This window comes from Poecile atricapillus, chromosome 8, assembly GCF_030490865.1.
Source record: "Poecile atricapillus isolate bPoeAtr1 chromosome 8, bPoeAtr1.hap1, whole genome shotgun sequence".
In the NCBI taxonomy this organism is placed as follows: Eukaryota; Metazoa; Chordata; class Aves; order Passeriformes; family Paridae; genus Poecile; species Poecile atricapillus.
In genome coordinates this window covers 22835164-22856662 of record NC_081256.1, presented here as the reverse complement: position 1 = coordinate 22856662, position 21499 = coordinate 22835164, and the positions used below count along the sequence as shown (strand labels likewise).

At 44.9% G+C, this 21499-nt stretch overlaps 1 protein-coding gene across 5 annotated transcripts in view; it reads right to left on the bottom strand.

Annotated features, from left to right (window-relative positions):
* PLD1 (phospholipase D1) overlaps positions 1 to 21499 on the bottom strand; it is a 72847-nt gene that overhangs the window by 21723 nt on the left and 29625 nt on the right. For 4 of the 5 annotated variants that reach the window (XM_058843871.1, XM_058843872.1, XM_058843869.1 and 1 more), the window contains 12 exons: positions 20932 to 21040; positions 19442 to 19507; positions 13740 to 13798; positions 13131 to 13223; positions 10530 to 10682; positions 9677 to 9826; positions 8800 to 8883; positions 7045 to 7126; positions 4951 to 5061; positions 3533 to 3739; positions 2450 to 2666; positions 1419 to 1532 (listed from right to left, as the gene is read on the bottom strand). In XM_058843871.1, the coding sequence (XP_058699854.1) occupies positions 1419 to 1532; positions 2450 to 2666; positions 3533 to 3739; positions 4951 to 5061; positions 7045 to 7126; positions 8800 to 8883; positions 9677 to 9826; positions 10530 to 10682; positions 13131 to 13223; positions 13740 to 13798; positions 19442 to 19507; positions 20932 to 21040 (1445 nt within the window). The remainder of the gene's footprint in view (positions 1 to 1418; positions 1533 to 2449; positions 2667 to 3532; positions 3740 to 4950; positions 5062 to 7044; positions 7127 to 8799; positions 8884 to 9676; positions 9827 to 10529; positions 10683 to 13130; positions 13224 to 13739; positions 13799 to 19441; positions 19508 to 20931; positions 21041 to 21499) is intronic. The other variant, XM_058843873.1, reaches the window with a different exon arrangement.

The window sequence follows — 21499 nt, the reverse complement described above, 5'->3', positions numbered from 1 at the left end:
GTTGAACAAATGGATCCTGAATTCCAAATTTGTGCAGGAATATTGTACGCAGGGATATTCCCTCCTAACAGGATCCCTTTTCCAAAGCACATATTTTTGGTGCTGTGAACTTTTCCCAGGCTCTTAAAAAATCCAAAAATGTTGGCCTAGACCATAAACAGTTAGCTGGTATTATTTCCTGACCCTGAGAGCAGCCTTCATCTGTGACACCACATACTAATGCAGTAATTATACAGCAATGCCACGAGCAGAAACCTCCTCCTAACCCAACCACACCGCCAGGTAATCATAAAACCCCTTAGCAGACAGAAAAACCAACTTTCAACAGTCAACAGAACACACACTGGCAGCAGCACAAGAGCAGGGGACACAAAGCAAGCCCTGCCAGCGCTGCTGTGACCCCGCCGAGCTGAGCCAAGCCATGCCAGAAATGCCATGCAGCAGGTTTGTACCAGAGCTGCCTTAGGAAGCTGGAGCTTCTAGTGAGAGTCCAGGTGGAGCTGGGGAATCACTGACTCGACATGCCCAGGTGGGAACGGGAATGTGTGGGACACAGGCCAACACACACTCCGTGTGCCGCGCTCCGATGACTGCACAGTGACTCATGATGAGCATGAATGGCCACAGGGGAGACTGCACATCGTCTCCACAAAGACATGGAAATGCTTTGTTGCCTGCCACTACTTTGTAATCAATATTTCATAATTGGCAATTAATGCCTTAGAGGAAGATGTCTGCAAGAGGATGATGCTGGAAAAGTGCTCCTCACTCTGTTCCTGAACCCAAAGGCATCTTGGAAAGGTACCACACTGGGACAGCCCCTTGCAACACCAGTCCAGAGATGGGAACAGCTCAGTGCTCACAACCACTCAACTCCTGTCTCAACTGAATGTGCTTTCCTTGGTCTTAATTAGAAGAAAAAGAGGGGACTCCAGTCTTTGTCCAAACACAGGACTGGCAGGAGCCACTCTGCTGCTTCCTCTCTCTGTTTGCATGTCTTCCTGCATCAGGCTTACTTTAAAAATATCCAATACAGAACTTCCCAGTTCCAGTAAAACTCTTTCCTTTACAGGATGAGAGTTGCTGAAATCATCACATACCAGAATGAGAACTATTTCTGCAACTATTCCCTGCTGTCATTATTGCAAATTTTTTGCTTACTCATTTGTTTGATTTTGGTTTGTTGTTGTTGTTGTTTTGGGTTTTTTAATTCTTATTTATTTATGCTACAGTATTTGTAGTTTCTGGAGAAGGCTCTTCTGCCAGGATGCCCGCAGAGGAGAGATAAGTATGCTGGGAGAACAACAAGCAGCGAAGGCTGATCCTGGCACCCAACCTCACTCTCACCATAGTTATAATACAAAAACATCAGCAGCTGAAGCCTGAAGGGTTCCAGAGCTCTGCCTTCCTCCACTTACCCTCCCGAGGCTCAGCGAGCCCCTGTTTGGATTCACTGTGGTGATGGAACATTTTCAGATGGGGCCTTAAACTCTGGATTATATTCGGATGGCTCCTAGTGGGGCTTGAATAACCTGCAGAAAGTCAAGATGCTCTATTCATGGCAAAAACACACGTCCACCTCTGCCACCCCGGTGCCTGCTCTTGTCTGGCACCTGGCAGATAGGAACTCACTCCAGACGTCAGTTTGCTGAAACTACAAGTGACTGCCAGGAAAAGGACCAAACTCAGGCACCAGCTGGTTCTAACCCAAACAGATATAAGGAAGTACAAAGCTGTGGCTGTGTCCTGAGCTGACTGCAACCAAGACGCCCATAAGGAGCCAGAGGCAAGAGAAGGATCTGCAGGGGGGGATGGAAATTCCAGTAAGTTCCCCCATCTTCCAGAGCTGAGGACTTTCAGGAAGGATTTAGTTCTGGAACAATTGCCAAGCTGATCCTTGTAATTTTAGCACTGAAGTTATCTTTAACGTCAGGAATTAAAAGCTGAATTTAAATATTCAACTGCTGAACAGACTTTCCTCTCTAGCAAGTGGGTAAATTTGGAATATTTCCATTTAAGTGAACTTATTTAAAACCTAGCTTTTAACACAAGTCTATGAGAGGGTATAATCCCATTCAGAAATTATTTGCTTGTTGTAATAAATCCAAGTTGAAAAATCAAAGATTCAATTCTCTCTTGCAGGAACAAACACTTTCCAACAACACAAACAGTAAGAAACACATACACTGTACCACATCATCTGACGGCTCATGAAAATTGCTAATTAGCTAAATAAAAAAATCCACATTAAATCTTTCTTCTCTGTTTTGCAGTGACGCAAATTTACATGTTGACTACACACAGCTATTATTTTGATAGTTAGGTAACTTGTCAACTTTCCTTCCATATGAAGAACACATTGCCCTAGAAATCATGTGAACGTGCACATACACCCACCCACCACCTCCACACATCCTTTATATACATTATTTAGCTGAACATCACTTACTTGACTCACTGTCGATGCTGCTGACGCTGTCAGCATGGTGCATGCCGTGCTTGTGCAGGTGCTTGTAAATGCTGAACCTTGAAAACTTTTTGGGTTTTCCTACTCCTTTCATTTTTGATGTGTCTGGGGCATCATCAGCATTTCTCTCAAACAAGTGGCTGTCTGGGGCCAGAGCTTGAGGCTGCAGTGGGACACGTTCAGTTGACTCCACTGCAGACTTAAAAGACACAAGACATGGCTACAGGTCAGGGTCTCCTTTAGCTACTACTTTAGAGCTACTACAGATTCTCTCCTGCTCAGAAACCACCATGAGCCAAATTTTGCTCTGTGACAGACACACTTCAGTGGGAACTAGGCATGCTTTCTGAAGAGAATCTGTACTCTGAGACAAAGTCTGAGAGGAGGCACTTGCCAGGAAAGCCTACATATTAGCAGGATTTGGATCCATAAATTTACTCAGGATTATTATTCCCCTTGAAATTCTCATCAACCTAGACCTCTCAAATTTTTAGAGACATGTGGCTGCATACAGAACAGGTTAGCAGAAAGCTCAGCAAACAAGGCAGCTGCTGTGGGCACAAACAACAAACACTTCAGAGCACTCTGCAAGTGCTTACTCTGCCTTTCTAAGTTTTGTTAAGGAAAGAGAGGCTGCCCAGAGAAGCTGTGGATAACCCATCCCTGGAAGTGTTCAAGGCCAGACTGGACAGGACATGGAGCAGTCCAGTCTAGTGGAAGGTGTCCCTATGCCCATGATGGAGGTAGGAACAACATGATCTTTAAGGTCTCTTCCTACCCAAACCATTCTAAGATTTTATGATTTTAAGAACACGAACTTCAAATTGTGGCTGTTGTTCCAAGCTCCAGGGGAAACCCAGCTCTCTTATCTCTGTGCCCTAGCAAGGCCTTGTCAGCACATAGCCCTCAAGAGTCATGTGATGCTTAGATCCTTCCTCTCATCACTTATTTGTCATTAAACCTCCAAAACCCAACCCCATGCTCAGAAGAGGACACAGCCCATTCAGCCCTGGCCCAGACCTGCTGTGGCTGACCGTGGCCACCAGCTGGACCCAGCCCACTTACTGCCAGGTTGGCGGTGGACACGGACTTGACGGCGCCGGCGCGCTTGACGCTGCCCACGTCGGTCAGGCGGTGCTCGTCGTCGTCCCAGCGCCCGTACGCCAGGTCAATGCCGCCCACAAACGCCACGGACTGGTCAACAATCACCAGCTTCTCATGGTGGGCCCACAGGTACACGGAGGAGGACACGTGGTCTGGGTGCCTCATCACCTGTGAGGAAACCAGCACTCAAGCTCAGCATTGTTGTCAAATTTAAATCCTTCCAGGCAGAGAGCTGTTCAGCCTTTTTTGGCTGTTTGGGGTGATGGGGAAATGCTGGAGTTGTTACTGGATGCATCCACTGTTTAATTACTGAAGCTACTCAATTTCTGTCAGCCATATGGCAGGCAGGTGCTTCCCCAGAATGCAGGAATGATTACTGATGTTGGGATAGGTCACCCTTACAACAGCTTCATAAGAGGACCATAGTCAAAGAAACTGCTGCAGTTGAGCTGTAATAGCTGAGCTTTCAAACACAGAGCCTGCTCTGAAAGAAAACAACATATTGGTGATCTGAGTCACTTCTTTGGTTGTTGCCACCACACAAGTGAAATGAGAAGTCAGGTGTTTTTTCTCCCCCAACTTAAAATCAAATTTGTCATTTATTTAGGAAATTTCTTTTTGACAAGTGTCTATGGAACCCTAATTTCTTTATCTAAGCTCAGAGTTTTATTTATGATGTTACAGCCACTAGACCAGCTTCCTGGAGAAAAAGCTACCAAATTTCACCTGGCTGCTCCCAAAACTTGTGACATAGCTTGTGTCTGTCGTCTAGTTTTGCTGCAAAGACGATGAACGGATGCTTCCCTGCACTGTGACAACTGATCAAGTGAAAATGAATCAATTATTCTACCATAACAAGTATCTTACTGCTCATTAAGGTGTATGTGTGTCTAGGAGACTGGATCTAGCCTTATCTACTGGTTTATCTGCCACAACTGATTTTCTGCTTGGTGCCAGAGCAGCAGTGTAACAGCACAAGACAGTGCAATGCTGTTCTTCTGTGGTGGGAACACTAATACCCAGTGTTGACTCTCATCATTCACATTTGAGCAGAAATGCTGAAATGAGACAACACTCCCAAATTGTAATTTTCCGTTTGATGCAACCCCATTAACTTGTCACACAAAAAACACTTCTTGTCAATTAAGGCAAATAGTTGCTTTGGCAAATCTAAACTAAGCAATTTTATGTTCCACTAGAACCTACAGAAATGAAGATGCAGTGGCATCACTATATGGATGTGTCTTGTCAGACTATTCCCACTGCAGTGGTGGGAAACACTCCTGAACTTGCAGTTCCCACCCAAATACACCTGGGTCAGCACCAGCAATCAAGAACAATTGAATGCAAACACTTTCCACACAGCCCTGTGCAATTACCTTGATGTTTGGATGGAGGTGCATGAGTGTCCGCTTGCTGTATTCACTGTTGATCCCCAGGGCAAGCTCCACCTCTTTGTACAGCATAACAAAAATTCTCACTCCTTGTTGCTGTCAGAAGCAAAAAAGAACACATGGAATGCAGGCACATCAGTGAATACAGTCTGCTTCCGAAGGGAGGAAAAGCGAAGAGGCAGTAAATGTTTTGTGTCGGCTGATGGAGATGCTGACTGAGGTTACTTGCTCTTGATTATGCTCTTCCCAATCCTCCATGGGGACCCCACAGCCTGGTAGAACCTGCCTGCTTGGGAAAGCTCTCCAGCTTTCTGAGAAGGGCTCAGTACCTGGGTTTGCATGGGTTTTATTGTTTTTGTCTGAGCTATGCCAAGGCACATCCACAGGTCATTCCTACAGCAGCTCCTTTCACATACCCTTTGAGGTAGATTTTACAAGCATGATTCACTCCAATCATGTTCATCCACTAAAGTTCAGTGTTCTGCTGCTTCATGTTGCCCTGAGGGTTGCCCACAGTCAACTGTCCCTGCAGGATGACATGACCAGTGAGGTCACACAGACATCCCCCTCCTGAAGGGGATGTCATCAACTCAAAGAGGTTCTTTCTGCTGGTAGAGCTAAACAAGCTCCTGGAATACACTAAGCAGTGCTAAAAACATGGTGCTTTTTGTGACCAGCATTGTATCCATGGCAGTTTCTAAAAACTCTTGTTAAAGCACTTTCAAATGTGCCAAATGCCTCCCAAACCTTGGCAAATACTGGTCACACACTGGGACACCTCCTCTTCCCATAAATCAGCATGGATTAAAAGCTTGCACTAGAGTTTGTCATCTTAAACTTGGAACCTAAACTTTCCACAGCGTTCTGAATTCCTATTCCCATAAAGCTGCTGCCAAGAGCGAAGGCAATCTCCAAACTGTGGATGATATCCTGCTCTCCACTGCACCCAGAGGAGTCCAAGGCAACACTGCACAGATAGAAAGGACAGCCTCACCCCTACACCATCACATCAGCTTGTGGCTGCCCTGTTGAGTCAAAAAAACAGCACGACTGACAGAGCAAGCATTTCCAGGGACTGACCCCACTCTATCACAATGTTTTTATGGCCATATGAAAATCCATGTCAATGTGACAAAAAGAAGCCAAAATCCTCCTCTGAGTGAGTGATGTTTTCTGGCAAAAATAAACTGCCTACAAAGCAAGAGTAATTCCAAATCAACAACAGTCAGACACAGCTCTCATTTTTTATCTAGGTATGTGGAGGGGTGAGGACTGTGATGACAATTGGCTTGAAAGGGAAGAGAGTCAAAGACTATTTCAGCATGTCACAGAATCACAGAATGGTTTGGGTTGGAAGGAAACTTCAAGACCGTCTTGTTCCACCCCCATGAGCAGAGACCCTTCTACTAGACCAGGTTGCTCAAAGTACCATCCAACCTGGCCTTGAACAATTCCAGGGATGGGGAAGCCACAATTTCTTAGGCAGCCTGTGCCAGGGCCTCACCACCCTCACAGGGAAGAACTTCTTCCCAATATCTAATCTAAAGCTTCCCCTTTTTAGTTTAAAGTCTGTGTCCATGTGGACTTCTGCCCTTCTACTACAGCAACAGTCCAAGAGGTTTTCCAGCCATGGGAATAATACCCTGTGACTCACTGCTGATATGGGCAAGCTCTTTTTAGCACCGGTGCTATCGCAGGGTGTGTGAACAGCTGGAGCACAGCCCACACTCATAAATACACCACAAAGTGCTCAGCATTCCCTGTACTCTAAATTACATAAATCACATGGAGAACATGGACAGCAGCAGGTCTTCGACCCTACCAGGAACTGGGGCAGTTGTAAAGCAAGGCTAAAGTGACCCAAACCTGGGGCAATCAGAGGATCTACCCTTCCACCTCTGAGCTCCTCCAAACCCAAATGAGGGGAAAAAAATCAAAGCATGTGGTTTTCCAAGGCCATCTGATGTGAGGCTTTAATGCTCATCTCTACCAAAATGAATGGTGGGAAGTGCCCCAGCCCCAGTATGATCCCCTGGCTGGGTGGGTGCAGGGTGAAGGGTGCAGCTGGAGCTCACTCACCGCTTTCCTCTTGAGGATGCAGTCCAGCCGCCAGCGATTCCCTTCCACCACCGGTCGCTTCATGAAGATTTCTGGGCTCAGCCTAAGAAAACAAAGGTATATAAAAAACATAGCAGATGTAGCCTGCAAACAAAACACTGGCCTAAATAACCAACTTGGGAAGCAAAGGAATTGAAGTTTAAATAAAGTGGATGTGAAAGCTCATGTCCCAGAGTGATGCATTCTCCAATATCCTGCTCTTTGTTCTTTAATAACTGAGCATTACAAAGGGCAGGGGACATGTCCAGCACATTCATCCTCATATTCTACAACCCATGAGACCAGGTTGAACAGTGATGTTCAACAACAGGGAAATTTGGACTCTATCTGTGAAAGAAAGATGCACCAAAAGAAAACCCCAAGGTAGGTCTGAAAGAAATATGTAGACATAAAAAATAAGTAAGACTGGGATTTCAGTTCTCCTGGCACCTGAGATATCTGAACAGGACAGATTTGTGCTGAATTGTCCTTGCTGCCTAAAGACAAAGCAATAGGATCACTCAACAGGTCATTTTATCACTTCAAGGATTACAAGAAACAGTTAAACAATCTCTAACTCCTGCACAGCAACGTGACAGAATTGCATTCCTCTACTTCTGTACCAAGAATGGCAGCTTGGGCTTGGATAAAGCATATTGCTACATTCTATTTTTGTATTATACATAAAATTTCAGGTTTTGGAATTCCATGATACTTTAATAATTGTCTAAATAAAACACTAAGTAAGAGACAATGGGTCTGAAATGGGATGCTCTTGAACTGCCACCTGATGTTGCATAGGGGGAATCAATGAGCATTAGGCTTAACTGTGGTCATGGCAGGAAACAGATTTACCCCACCAAATGCTAACATGGTATGTAGTTTTCTCCTAATTTCCCCCTAGAAACGAATTCTCCCAGATCCCAGAGGCAGCAGATAAGCAGCCAGAGGTTCATTTCACAGAGAAAGAGGAGCACAGAGACATGCCTAAGGTGAACATGAAATCTGAGTCACGTCTTGGAAGTCTCCCATGCCCATGGTCCAGGCTGGCTCAGGCAGATTAATCTCTAGAAAGGCAAGACATGGGCAGCCACAACCAGCAGCCAGCCAAGAGACTGCCCAGTCTGTGAGAGCATCCTTTTCCTGCCACAAACAGGAACCAGAGCACTGCATAAACACATAAACTAGGTAACAAGTGGGCAGAGCCAGGCCCTTTGGCAGACACACAGCTCAGAAAGGGTGACAAAACTCCCCTCCTCCCTTAGCTGGCCCATTTAAGAGCAGATCAAAAGGACACATCCACAAGGTGCTCTCACTGCTGGCATGAGGCTTCCTAAGGCAGTGAGGAGGAGCTGAAATGGGATCCCATGGCAAGAGCATTGTTGAGCATCCCTTTTCTCTGAAACACTGAAAGACACCCATGCCCCTCAGATTTGCAGCTATTTACTCCTGAGGAGCCCTTCAAGCCACCACATTTGCAGTTCAGGTGATGTCTCCGTGCAGTTTCAGGCATTTCCATGGAGGGAGACAACCAAGCTGTTGATCTGAAGCGTGCGCTTTTGCTGCCAGCCCTCCTGAAAAGGCCTTTGAATACAACACAAGGAGAGGTTTGGGTGTGCTGCCAAACCATCTGGCTGCAGGGCTAGCTGCCATACTGTAGGGCTCCGAACAGTGCCGCATTGTCGGGAGCGTCCCCGGAGAGACAGCTGGGCAACACCCAAACATGTCAGTACGAACCACCAATCTGTGATGAAAATTTCTTCCTTGGCAGCTTCCATGGCATTTGCAACGTCTTCAAAGTACCACTTGGCATTGACATACCTGCAAAAGCAAACAGAGTGCAGAGTTATGCTTCCTCCCCTTCATTAAACAAAGTACACAGCCGAAGAGCGATGGGGTTCTGTGTTAATGACATTTATGTTCTCTTCTCGAAAGCAAACACAATCCTAATTTCCAGAATCAGGACAACATGTAGGGAGAATTCAGTGCTGCTATCAGTAGCTTGACGAAACAGCACAATAAGAGAATATTAAGTACCTCTTGGCACTTCTGCCAACTTCACACAATATTCCTGGGTTGTGCTTTACATGCAAGCCAGGTTTGTCTCTCAGGAAAGGATGATGGAATGGTGTTTCCTTTGATTTATAGAAAGTACTCAGGCAGAGGTTGTTGCAAGGCAGACGTTGCAGGGAAAGCAGTGGTCTGCTTCCAGCTAGAATCCAGTTTTTGAGGCACTTCTGGGAATGGATTAGTGCAGTCAGGTCACACTGAGGACAGAAGGATTTCTCAGGGGCTGCTGTGTGCATAAAGCCCAGCCACCCTCCGACTACAGCCAGAACTGCATTTGTTGATTCCCTTTTCTTCTCTTTATCCTTACAATGACAAATACCCAACACATTTGAATTTAAATGGAACTTGATGTTGCATAACACAACGAGCTGTGACGCAGAACTCCTGCCACCAGCACTGCTACTCTGTCCCCAGTGAATAAAACCTCTTTTTTTTTTTTTTTTTAACTTCTTTAATTACCACCAGTCCCCACAGCTACCAAAGGCTAACCAGCTTTGTTCATCAGAGCTGGGGTGCTGAGGGCAGGCAGGTAACAGGTGCTCACCACTTGGCCAGGGTGTTCTCCTGCACGGCCGCGTAGGAGCCAAAGCGATGCTCCGTCAGAAAGTCCTTGCCGTGTTTCCGGATGAACTCGTCTATGCCCTGCCTCCACCACTGGGCATGTCTGTAGCTGTTACACTTCAGAATCAGTGACCTGCAAGAACACATGATGCACAGGGCAGGAGGCTGAAGTCACTTCCATTTAATTGGGCTGCTCCTTGCCGCCTGTCCATGTTAGTAAATGCATCTGTACCAGTCATATATTATTTACACAAAAAGTAGGGACTTGGCAGTTTTGTCTGCAAAAGAATGCACAGCACTGAGCTGCTCTGAGTGACTAACAGTACTGCACTGCCAAGCAGGAAAAACTCACCCATGTTTAAATTATTAGCACCAGCTTAACTTGGGAGTTGGAGCCAGCTAATGTTGTATTTTTTGAGAGATGAATTTATACTGTGTGCTAACATAAAAACATGAAATATCTCTTTATCCCCCACTAGCACGTCTTTTGATTAATACTCCATTGGGATGCAGAAGAAAACATCCCTGCTTGCAGCATAAAGAGAACAGAGTGCCTAAAAAATTACCTAAGCAATTGCTGCCAAACCAGACTGTGCAACTCAGCATGCACCGTGCCCCCAGGCCCCAGCAATAACCACAGGGATGGACAAACAGAGGCAAACAGATGCCTCATTAAGACATGGGAAATAATCAGCATTAGGGCCAAATCCCCAGCAGGTCTGAGCACACCAGCAGCAGCCACCCAGGCTTGTTAACCCCTCCTGCAGAGCAGCATCGATTCCTCCTTAAAAATGCAAAAGCAAACTAAAAGGGGATAAACAAAGTTGTTTTCTTACCTGGAGAGATTGTCAATCTGCAACCCGTATTTAGTTTCTGTTTCTTTCTGGCCTATCTTGATGCTGAATTCCTTATCAACCAGCAGGACAAAGGAAATGGCCCCTGAATCAGGCTTCATGTACATGAGAAACGAGTCCTTCACCACCAGCCACCTGTACAGACACAGCAACCACGTCACCTGGATCTCACACCCATGCCAGGCCTCATGAGCCACAAAAAGAGCTAATAAAATGGAAAAGTGCTTCTTCAAAATATGTGCATATCATTTATCAGGGAAATCTAAAACATAGAAAAAAATTTTTCACAGGAGCTAGACCAGGGGGTGGTTTTCTTGAGCAGAAACATGTCTATTTTATGAACTTGGGTAATGAGTTTTAATTCAATATAGGACTTTTTAGAGTTACGTAAATAACTCCTTTTTACAGGAGTCTTTAAAAATACAGGTTCCGTTGTTTAAGAAAACCCATGAGAACCTCCCTGGTCATAAAACTCTGAGCACAAGGCAAGGTGCAACAAGAATTCCTCCATCCCTGATTTTTATTCAGCTTGTATGCTATATGGGAGTTATTTGACATTTCTAACATTAATTCTAATGCTAGGATCACTTTCACTCCTATCAAAATATATGAACAAGGCATTTTGGAAAGCTTTTATTGCCAAGCAACAGGCACCCTGTTAGAAACACATGAGGAGGGATGACCGGCAGGTTTTACATAAATACTGTAGCCTGAAGGCAACTCTGGGAAAAAACACATTTTTTACTGTGAATGGCATTTCTAATTTTTTCTCTCCCTGCAGCGTAGCTGGGGTAACCAGCCCCCTCTGTCCCACACAGGTCTCCATCACCAGACCTCCTCTTCATTCTTCTGCACACTCAGAAGCACACAAAGCAGCACAAAACACTGCAAAAATCTGTTCATTCTTGTATCTTTAGTAACAGCCTCAGCTCCTCATCTACTTCCCATAATTTTTAATTAGATCTCATAATTTTTTTTTCTTGCTTTCAGGGCCCTGAAAGAGTTACCTGGTATCACCTCTCATTTGGTGCCAAAATACCTCCCCTCTCTATTTGGCCCATAATTTCACTCTCAATCATCCCACAGGGTGTATTTCCAAGTATTTTCCCTTCTGTTTTTCCCAGGCAGCTCTACGTGCCTGAGGAGTCCTGCCTGTGCCCATTCACAGCTTCACCCCACTATCCTCCTCCGTGTCCTAAAATCCTTCCTTTAAATAACCCTCTCTGGGAAATATTACTGTTATTTGCTTATTTATTGATGCATAAACTATCAGTCCCAGCAGGCCAAGATGGGAATTTAGCGACTCATTTGTGATATTCTGTACACAATACCACTCAAACACTCCTCCTACCCCCTTTCTAGCTTCTTAAGAAAAATGGAGATCCATCAAAGCTGGATGTGCTACTGTTCCCACTACAGTTTGAGCTCTGGACAACACAATAAAGGGTTAACGGAGGAGCATCAAGAGGAAAAGGCATTTTTCCCATAAAAAAGAAGAAGAATTGGTGACCATTTAATGATTTGACCTGAAGGAAGGTCACATCTTTATGTCCTTGTGCCCTCATTATAGAGATCTTCTGTAAACCTAAATTAAGAAATGTTGGAAAGACTGTGCAGAAATAGGACCTTTTCTTCACAAGAATGCAGAAAGGTTTGGTTGGAAAACAGAACTATTAAAGATAAAACTAAGGACAGCCCATGGGTGATGCTAAAATCCAAAGGTGCAAAGGTTCCCCAGGTGCCTGGGGAAGCTCCATTAACTAAGAAATTGTTGCCATAAGGCAGATAGGGGCTATTTGGATTTTCAAATGGAAAGATTTGCCTGGGAAGGGCATGCTCCAGGAAATACACCCTGCATTTTTTGGAGGCTGGCTGGTAACACATGTACTCCCCCACAGCACACATCTCCCTGTGCTGCAGCCCCAGGCAACACCAAGACCTAACACAGAGTGCTAAAGGGATGGACACAGCAAATGATGTCTGTCTGCAGCAGGAAGGGACATGGGAACAGGAGAAAACACTGCAATTCAATACTTGCAGTAATAAGCAAGAGGCAATGTATTTAATGCCAAGGCTAATTGCACCAAACAGCTCCTTAGTGCTGCAGGTCACGTCTGATTTGCTCCTGCCCCAAAGCAGTCCAAAGACTGTTTTAATTAATTAATTTTCATTTTGTAAATTGAGGAAGGAAAGCTCAGACAGCCAGGCTGAAATCTGCCTAGGGCAGGTCACCAGCCATATATTCCCTTCTGAAGGCACAGAGCCACCTGTGCTCCTGCAGCAGGGAAAGCTGTGAACAGTCTGGGAGGAGGTCACTGCCATTTTTGCCAGCTCTAGGAAATCCCAGATTTTCTCTGGAGTAACATGTCCCTTTTGTGAACTCCCAAGGAGAAAAAAAAACCCCACCACACAGAAAGGTGAGGCAGGGAATAGCCCACAGGCCCTTCCAACTTGAAAATCTGTGGCTTTCATACAAAAAACCAAGTTTCTCTCACATAGATTTTTTGGGAGAAAAAGACAAATGGGGATTTTTGCGTGCCCTGGGAGCACGTGGCATGCCCACCTCTGCCACCCCAGCAGTACCTTTTGGACCAGCGGTAGCACATCCTCCCTTGGCCACAGCAGTTCAGGCCAGGAATGCGGTGGCCCCCGGAGCGTTTCATGATGAACCCTTCTCTGCAAGGACAGGAACAGGGTCAGGGTGGGGGATGTGGCTCACCTGGGGGTGCTGGGGGGATTTGGAGGGGATGTCTGCTGAACCCCCAGCCCTTGTGCCTAGGGCTGGCTCCTGTCACCTCCAACTCTGCCCAAGCAGCCTCTGTGCTGTGCCCTGAAAACTGGATGAAGGGAAAAAATAACCCCCCCAGAAGAAAATAATGGAGTTTTAAGAAGCACAGGGTCCCAGTTTATAGCACAGGAAGCAGAAAATTAGGTGGCTCAACAGGGAAGACTGCAGGGAGGGATGAGCGGAAACCCCGTAAGCGCTGTCTCACAAAGCAGCCCACTCTTAAAAACATTTCTCCAAATTGTAGCATTTCTGTCTGAACAGTAATAATTTTTCATATCTAGATGGCAAAATATTCGCCAGTCAGTTAGCACTGAAAAAGGAAAGCTATTAATTTTAACAGTACTTATGTATAAAGCCATGCTCTTAGTGAATCATAACTGACAAAGACACAGCTCACAACTCACATGCCCTTTGGTCCCAGGTCATGGATGAATGACAGCTGGCTTACTCCAACAAACTCCATCTGGGAAAGAAAAAGAGATTCCCCCATCTTTATGACCCTGAAATCCACAGTATTTTTTGCTTCATCAAAGTGACTTGCCATAAAGACCTACAGAACGTCCTGAGCAGGATTCCACCATCACTTAAGCATCTTCAAGAAGATCAAGGAAAGTATTTTGGTTGGGTTTTCTGTTCACTTATTTTAGATGTACATTGGAGAACATGTTTCAGGACAATTAAACTCAAAAGTATCACAGGGACTCCCTGGTATTGTCCCTCCTGGATCTCTGACTGAAACAAGGACTCGAGTTTGACACCGTTCAGGGGTCTGTGTGATCTTGGCTGGCTGCCTGAATCCTCTCCTCCCTCCAGGGACCCTCACAGAAAGACTGGAAAGGAAATGAGAACACATGCCCAGAGCTGGGAACACCCTTTAAGCCCCCTACCCCATGGAGACACCACAGGAGGGTTCAGGCCCATGACCCATGAGCATCCTCCAAGGCCACTGCAGCAGGTCAGTGCTGGACACTCATCACTGCCCATCTGGTTCCAAGAACCGAAAATCCACAGGAAAACCACAGTGGGGCAGGAGGAGAGCAAGTTCAAATCCCAAAGTCAAGGAACCTGCCTGCTCATGGCTCCTCCTGCTTCAGCAGGGATTGCAGGGAACATAACAGTGAGCAAAGCCAGTGAGAAAGCTCAGCACGATTACATTCACCTCTAAAAATAGGACACTGGGCAATTTCGCCTGAGCAGGCTTTTCTTGGCACAGTGGGACATTCCTGGCAGTCTGCTGGGTATTAGCCCTGGGCCCCTTTAGCAGGGAGAAACATTCTCCCAGGGTGTCCTGTGCAGGACAGGGCTGGGGCAGGCACAGCCCTGCGAAGGAGCTGCCTTGCACAGCAGAACCTTGTCTGCACCCACACACTTCTAATTTATTGTCACATCAAGTTGTCCAAGTCCAAAAAGGTGCTCAGGGCAGGGTGAGGGCAGGTGTCACTGTCCCTTTGGCCAGGCAGCAAGCCAGAGGGAACCTCTAACAGCACATTTTGGCAATGAACCTGACTGGGGCTGCAGTCCAGGGCTCATGCTCCTGATGGCAGCTGGGACAGGAGACAGCCTTGGTTGCATATTCAGGATATGCCCACAACTCCCATACCCACAACAACTCCAAGGAAAGGCTTTCTCTTCTCAAGGAAAAGAGCCACTGGCATCTCTGAAAAAACCAGCCTCAGGGCCCTCATCAGCAAAATCCAATTTTGCACAGGAATTACATGGGTGGACCCCTAAAAAGACATTTTCAGACACCAAGTATAACAAAAAGTATCAGTAAATTTAGAGCCAAAGTCTATCTTGCCATTATGATGAGGTTAGCACAGGCTACATTCCTAATACCATCATTTTTTTCCCCAGAAAACAGCAGTAGGACTAAAGATCCTTTCATCTCCTCATGCTCAGCTGCTCCTGGGACCTTCCCAAACTTTTCATATCAGCCAAGGCCATGGAGAAGAACAAAAGACTTTGCTGCTTTCCTCTGAGTATCTCAAAGACATAAAGTAACCTCTACTCAGCTGAGGCAATTTTAATGCTTTGATTTTAGGGTGATTTCAGCCTGTTTTCAGAAAGCAGTTAGAACAAGTCATTCCATGCTATTTTACCAACCATTTTGCTCTCTCTGCTCTCCCTAAGTGTTCTGGAAAAGCACCAGGTGACATCAAATGTTTCAGCTGTTTCTGCAGCAACACTCAGAGCAGGGTGGGAAGAACCTGAAGAAATCCAGTGTATCCTACAAGCCCTTATCAGAGGTGCCAAGCAAATTCTCAGGCCAGTTCTTTGTCTGGATTCCATTTTAACTTTTTCATGGCATTTCCAATCAGACAAATCAGAAACCCAGACATCTCTCTCACAGTGAGCACACATGCAAAAGAAAGCATAAAAATGTCAAAACCCTTTGAAAATGCTGGCTGGAGCCAGAAAGCTGGCAGGGATTTGAGGAGCACTGCATGCAGAGAAATAATTGTCCTCAAAGATGCAAAAAGGAAAACCAAGAGGAAAAATTGCTTGCAGAAACAGAACTACCACTACATAAAAGAGAAAGAAAGATTGTCTGGCAGCAAAGCAACCTCTTCTTCAGCCAAGCAGTCTCTGGAACAGCAATGACAGGAGCACATCCAACACACTGATCAAGCAATGTTTTGTAAAAAAACCACCTTAAATAAATTCCTGCAGTTAGGAGGAAAATTCCTCAGCATAGTGCAAAACATCTGATGGAGTGATTTATTGTTACAATTAGCTATTTTTACTATCACAGTGCCTCATCTGAGGTGCTCATCATTCACAGAGAGGCTGGCAGAGGCAGCAGGGCAGCCAGGAGCTTTCATCTCCGTCACATTGGAATTCCTGCACTGCCCAGCTGCCTCCCTGGGATCTGGCATCCCACTCTAGTTTCAGAATGACCCACAGCAGGATGTTTTTGGTATGAGATATGGGCCTGGAGAATGCAGCTTCAATGACATTGTTGTGGCAATGAAAAAAGAAATAAAAAGGTGGATGGGAGTGATGGGCTGCAGGAGGACAGGCTGTGGAAGGTGGAGAATCATCTGCAAGGTGTTCAAACCATCCCGTCCTGCCAGCAATGTGGAGCATGCATGATTTATATAAGTAAAAATTTCACAGAGCACCTGCATTTCAGAAAGGATTCAGCTTCTCTATGCTATATTTTTTTCATTTTGACTCTTGTTCTTTATTTAGTGGGTTCAGAAATGCATCAAAAGTTGATTAGCACTGGTCATTAGCAATAACGTGGAATTACTCTTCAGAATGATATTGTTCAGCACAATTTCTTACACAAAAAAAAAATTGTTTATACAAAATACAATTCAAAAAAACCCTAAATGTGCTGAATTTCAAGTGCAGTAACTACAAATACTGATGGGTTGCGTGGGGAGCTCCACAAAGGTTTGCAGATCCAAGGGCTGTACCAGGGGCAAACCAGTGGCCACTGTCACTTCTCAGCTGTTCTGTATTGTGTTGCTTTCACTTAAGATGAAGCTTTTACTCTCTCTAAAGTTCATGCAAAATATTACACACATACACACACTCCAATCAAATCTTACTTTTCATTTTGCTTGGGCATCTTTTAAGTATGGGAACTTGCACAAAAATAATGCTAGGGTCCAATTAATAAAATTTTTATACAGAATCCAATTAAGCCTCAACATTTTGAGGCTATATTCCTCCAACTTCCAATTTTCAGGAAAAAAAAAAAAAAGTGTGAACAGTTAACACACTGAGATTCACACAACATTCATTTTAACGGTAATTGTCTTAAAGCACTTCAGCACAAAAGTACTATAAAAAGATTTTGGAAAGAAGAAGACGACATGAGATTTAATCACATAAATCAAATAATTAAAAAAAATTATTATATATAAAGAGCTAGATGATGGACAACCTCTATAATGCCATGCTGCCATTGTGGTCCTGATTCTTAACCCAACCAGAGATTTCAGGTCTGCAAAACCACAAGCCTGACTTGCAGGCTTAACTGTCTCAGTGCATGGCATATTCTCCAGACAGTGTATAAAGCAGTTTGCTCTCACTGGCAAATAATGAATTAACCACAAATGCAAAATAAAAGAAGTAAAAAAGCAAATTCATTAAACTGTGCAGCTCAGATGTAAAAAAACATCTCAGAGCTGCTACTGACGCAAGCAGACTCTTCACAATGGCCAAGGGTTAAACTGCAGGCAGGTCTCGCCTTTGAAACTCCATGCCTCATTTAACAGAGTTCCTGATCTTAAAAAAGTCCTCAGTGCGTGGATTTGGTGAGAGGAACGCAAAGAAGTCCAAATGTGCTCCAAGATTAAGACAGTTACAGCATTTGTCAGCATCTGCGCAAAAGACTTCTCAACCACAGGAAGAGCAAAGCCCTCATTTTGCTCTCAGGAGGACAAAGACAGTTCCAGGGAAAGTGCCAGAAATCCTTACTTTAGTCTCATCTGAGAACAGGGGGGGTTGTTTGGGTGCTATTTTAAAGGAAGCACTTCCTTCCCTGTGCTTTCTTCCAGCATCGCCTCACAGGACCTGTGCCGCCACCACGGGCAGCAAAGGCCTCCCTGAACACTTCTCTGTGGCCAAATCCAGTGAAAGCCAACAATAAACTGAGAATTTATGTGCAAAAGGGACATCTGGCTGCGGGGGCTGGGGACAGAAGGGCGATTCAGCCCAGGAGGGAGCACCCCACAGCTGCCTGGGAAGGCAGGGCTGCCCATCTCCTCTCCCGGCCCCCACTGTGCAGCCCGTCTCAAACCACAGCCTGGCCAAAGCATCACCCACGTGCTCATTGGAGAGAGAAATGATCCAAAATATTTGAAAAAGGCAACGCCTGCCTAAAAGTGACAAGATGGATCCACATTGTAAAATAACTCTCCCCCGCTCTGCATATGCTACTGATCAAAATTGCCAAGTTATCCCAATCTTGCTTCTAGAACAAAAGATGAATCTTTTCCACATGCAGACTAACACAGCTCTTCACTGCATTGGAATTAAGCACCACAGCCTTGTCCCCTAAAGAATCACTCTAAGGAATGCAGCTTCCTCAGCCTGAAGATTTGTTGCCATCCAGAGTGCAATTGCCAACCCCCAAAGAGCACTATGTCTCATGGAACAAGCAGTGCTCAACACTGAACTCTGCAACTGTTTTTAAGTTTTTATACACAACATCCAGCTATGACCTGTCCAACATCTCTACACAATGGAAATTCTGCAAAATAGAAGAATATCTAACAACAGCAAAAGTGGAAGCAAACTGGCTGCTACAGAAATCCAAAGTTCAGTCTGTATTTCTGGCTTGTTTGAAAACCAGGTGTTCCCAGTTATCACTCTGTGCTCAGAAATGTCACTAAACTTGGCAGCTACTCAGTGCATGCATCAGATTTTGCTGGTAATACAAAAGATGAAGTAACACAGTCATTATGCAGCCAAAAAAAGGGGAAATAAATTACCATCTCCAAGAGATGTCACAGCTGTGGCTGACAGGTGAGGACTTCTGAAGAAACATTCAAGGATGAATTTCAAAAGAAATATTTTTGCTTAAAATAGGCCTGAAGCTGGATTTGACATCTCTCCTCATTCCAAAGAGTGTTGACTTGGGGAAATAAGGCAACTACCATCTCCCTTTGGAACTGACAAAATACTCATTCACCTCTCTGGGTATCCCACACGGTCTCTCTAATGTTCTGGGAAACTGCACAGAATAGAAACCTGAGACAAATCTGCATCCAGAACCATACACAAAGCCCAGACTGAAGTAGCAATTAGAAAAATGGCTTGGATTCCAATTTTTGAAGTATTTAAAACTTTAACTTATCATCTTAAGCAGTCTGAAGAATTAAACAGAATTTCACTACATCACGCATGTACAACCAGCTCTCTGGACTGAACTAGCTTGAGGAGGTTATCACTGTGTTATACCAGCAGCCTCTGAGTCATTCCTTTGGTTTTAATCATATTACATCTGTGTTGGAGAAATCAGCTAAGATAAAATGCTCACAAAACAGCTGTAAAATGTTTCTTGCAGAAGCTGCATGTCTTCTTCCAATGAATTCAGCATTTGTAAAGTGAATATTCTTTAGACAATCAAGCAAAACTAATTTCTACTTACTGTTCCATGGTAGTTCCTGTACATTGGCATTTTCAGGATATCTGTCAAGTAGTCCTCCAGCTGTTTCTACAATCAAAATGTGGAAACTTTAGATAGGATGTGGAGGTTTTTCTTGAAAATTCCTGTAATCCAACTGTCTGGCATTAGGAAGCAATCAAGAAATCAGACCCACTTTTCAGTTTGAGTAGATAAATAAATCCATTATTATGTGTGCTCACAGGATATCACAGCTCAGCACCATAAACAGTTTGGTCATAGGTTGTTTATTGTTCATAGTTCTGTGTTTGTACCTTCCACCAGCAAACTTGCTCCGTGGCAGGGCCACTTTGGAGGTCAACTTTCATGACTGAGCTGAAGTTTCAGAACAATTTTAAATACCAAATCAGTCCCCATTGTTTCCAATCCACAGGAATCAGTTTTGTGAGAAAACAGGCTCAGAAGCAACTGAGAGAGCCTGTTTAACAAAACAAAAGGTTCATGGGCTGAGTGACACAGGGACCATGCTGTCGTGCCCCAAAGACACAGAGAGAGCAGTGGCTGGTCCTGTCCTTCCCAGCCAGGAGGGGAGAAGAGAAGAAACCATTATGGGAGAACTAATTTCTTCCCATCCTTATGGTAAAAGAGAAAAGAAAAAATTAAACTGCCTAGGCATGGGAAACTGAGCAGAGTCCTAGAGGACACAAAGCAAACTGAAAGGAAACACAAGCTAAAAAAATAAAAAGCATCTATAAAACAGTTTTCTTCCTCTTTTAAACCCACATCTCTCTCCTCAAACTTCCCACACATCAGAGAAGCAGTGAATAGCAGGGTTTCTGCATGGCACAGCCACAAGACACAATCCTTTAATCCTTTGGGTCTTGAAGTTCCAGTGGCACAAAGCCCAGGGAGGGAGGGAGGGAACAGCAGAAAGAGAACGATAAGCACAGCCTGAACAAACATGGGGGTTTTAACTTGCGAGCAGCAAAGCTGCAATGAAGAGGTAGGAAGACATCCACCCTCTCCATGGAAGGGCCCATCTGTTAACATCTGATGAAGTTACACAAAACACGTGTGCCTGGGCTAAAATTACACACTTCAGCATCAATAGCCTGACTATCATCTCCTCTTTCAGAGGGGAACAGCACTGAAATCTCTCAGATTTTGATGGCCACGGGGCTGCCTCCATCATGCAACTTGACTCTGCAAACTGCCTTGTCTATCTTTAAATCAGAGCAGGTGGGAGGAGGGGAACCACCGCTCCCAGCATCACGGTGTTCCTCAGTTGCAGAGGAAAGCTTTGCCCATGTGAACCCCAGGAGCAGCATCCTCATCATTACACAGCAGAGAGTTTGGCATTAAAGCTGGTCTTGTCAAAGCCAGACTTTGTCAAACAGAATACTGTAGTGATAACAAAGAAGAGTTTTGATAGTGTGTGGCTTTGCAAGGAGCTTGCCAGGCTTCTCTGTGCCTCAGAGCACCCCTCTTGCCCTCAGACTGAGGGGGGCACTTACCCTCCTGCTGGAGAAGTGCTCCTCCCGCATTGTGCTCTCCGCGGTGTGCGGCAGACTCGGCATCTGCCTCGGCTCTCCCCTTTTGATGGATTGTCTTCTCACCGTGTGACTGGAAGGAAAAACACACCCCAACATCAAGTCTCAGTGCTGCAACTGTCTGTATGCCTCAATATGTAACCCCTCTGCTGCAATGCCTTTATTTTTCCTATCCAAGATCTTAAAAACTAACAGGTGGGCAGGACAGCCAAAAAACAAACCAAAAAAGAATACGATGTGGATTCATTTAAGAAGCCAGTGTGCTCCAACTGGCACACAAACAAAAGTACAACACAGAAATATCAGAGTTTGATTTTTGATGGCCACAATTTTCCCCTGTAAGTAAAGGGAACCTACACCCTGTTTTTAAAGCATTATGTTCCTCCAGCTCTTAATTCCTTACAGTTTTACCCTTCCTATCATATTCCAATGTTCGTCTATATCAGGAGGCTCTCACTGACCAACATCACTTCTCCTCCCACTTTTTTTCTCATCCCTCTTTTATTTCCAGCCATCCCAAGCACCAAGGCTA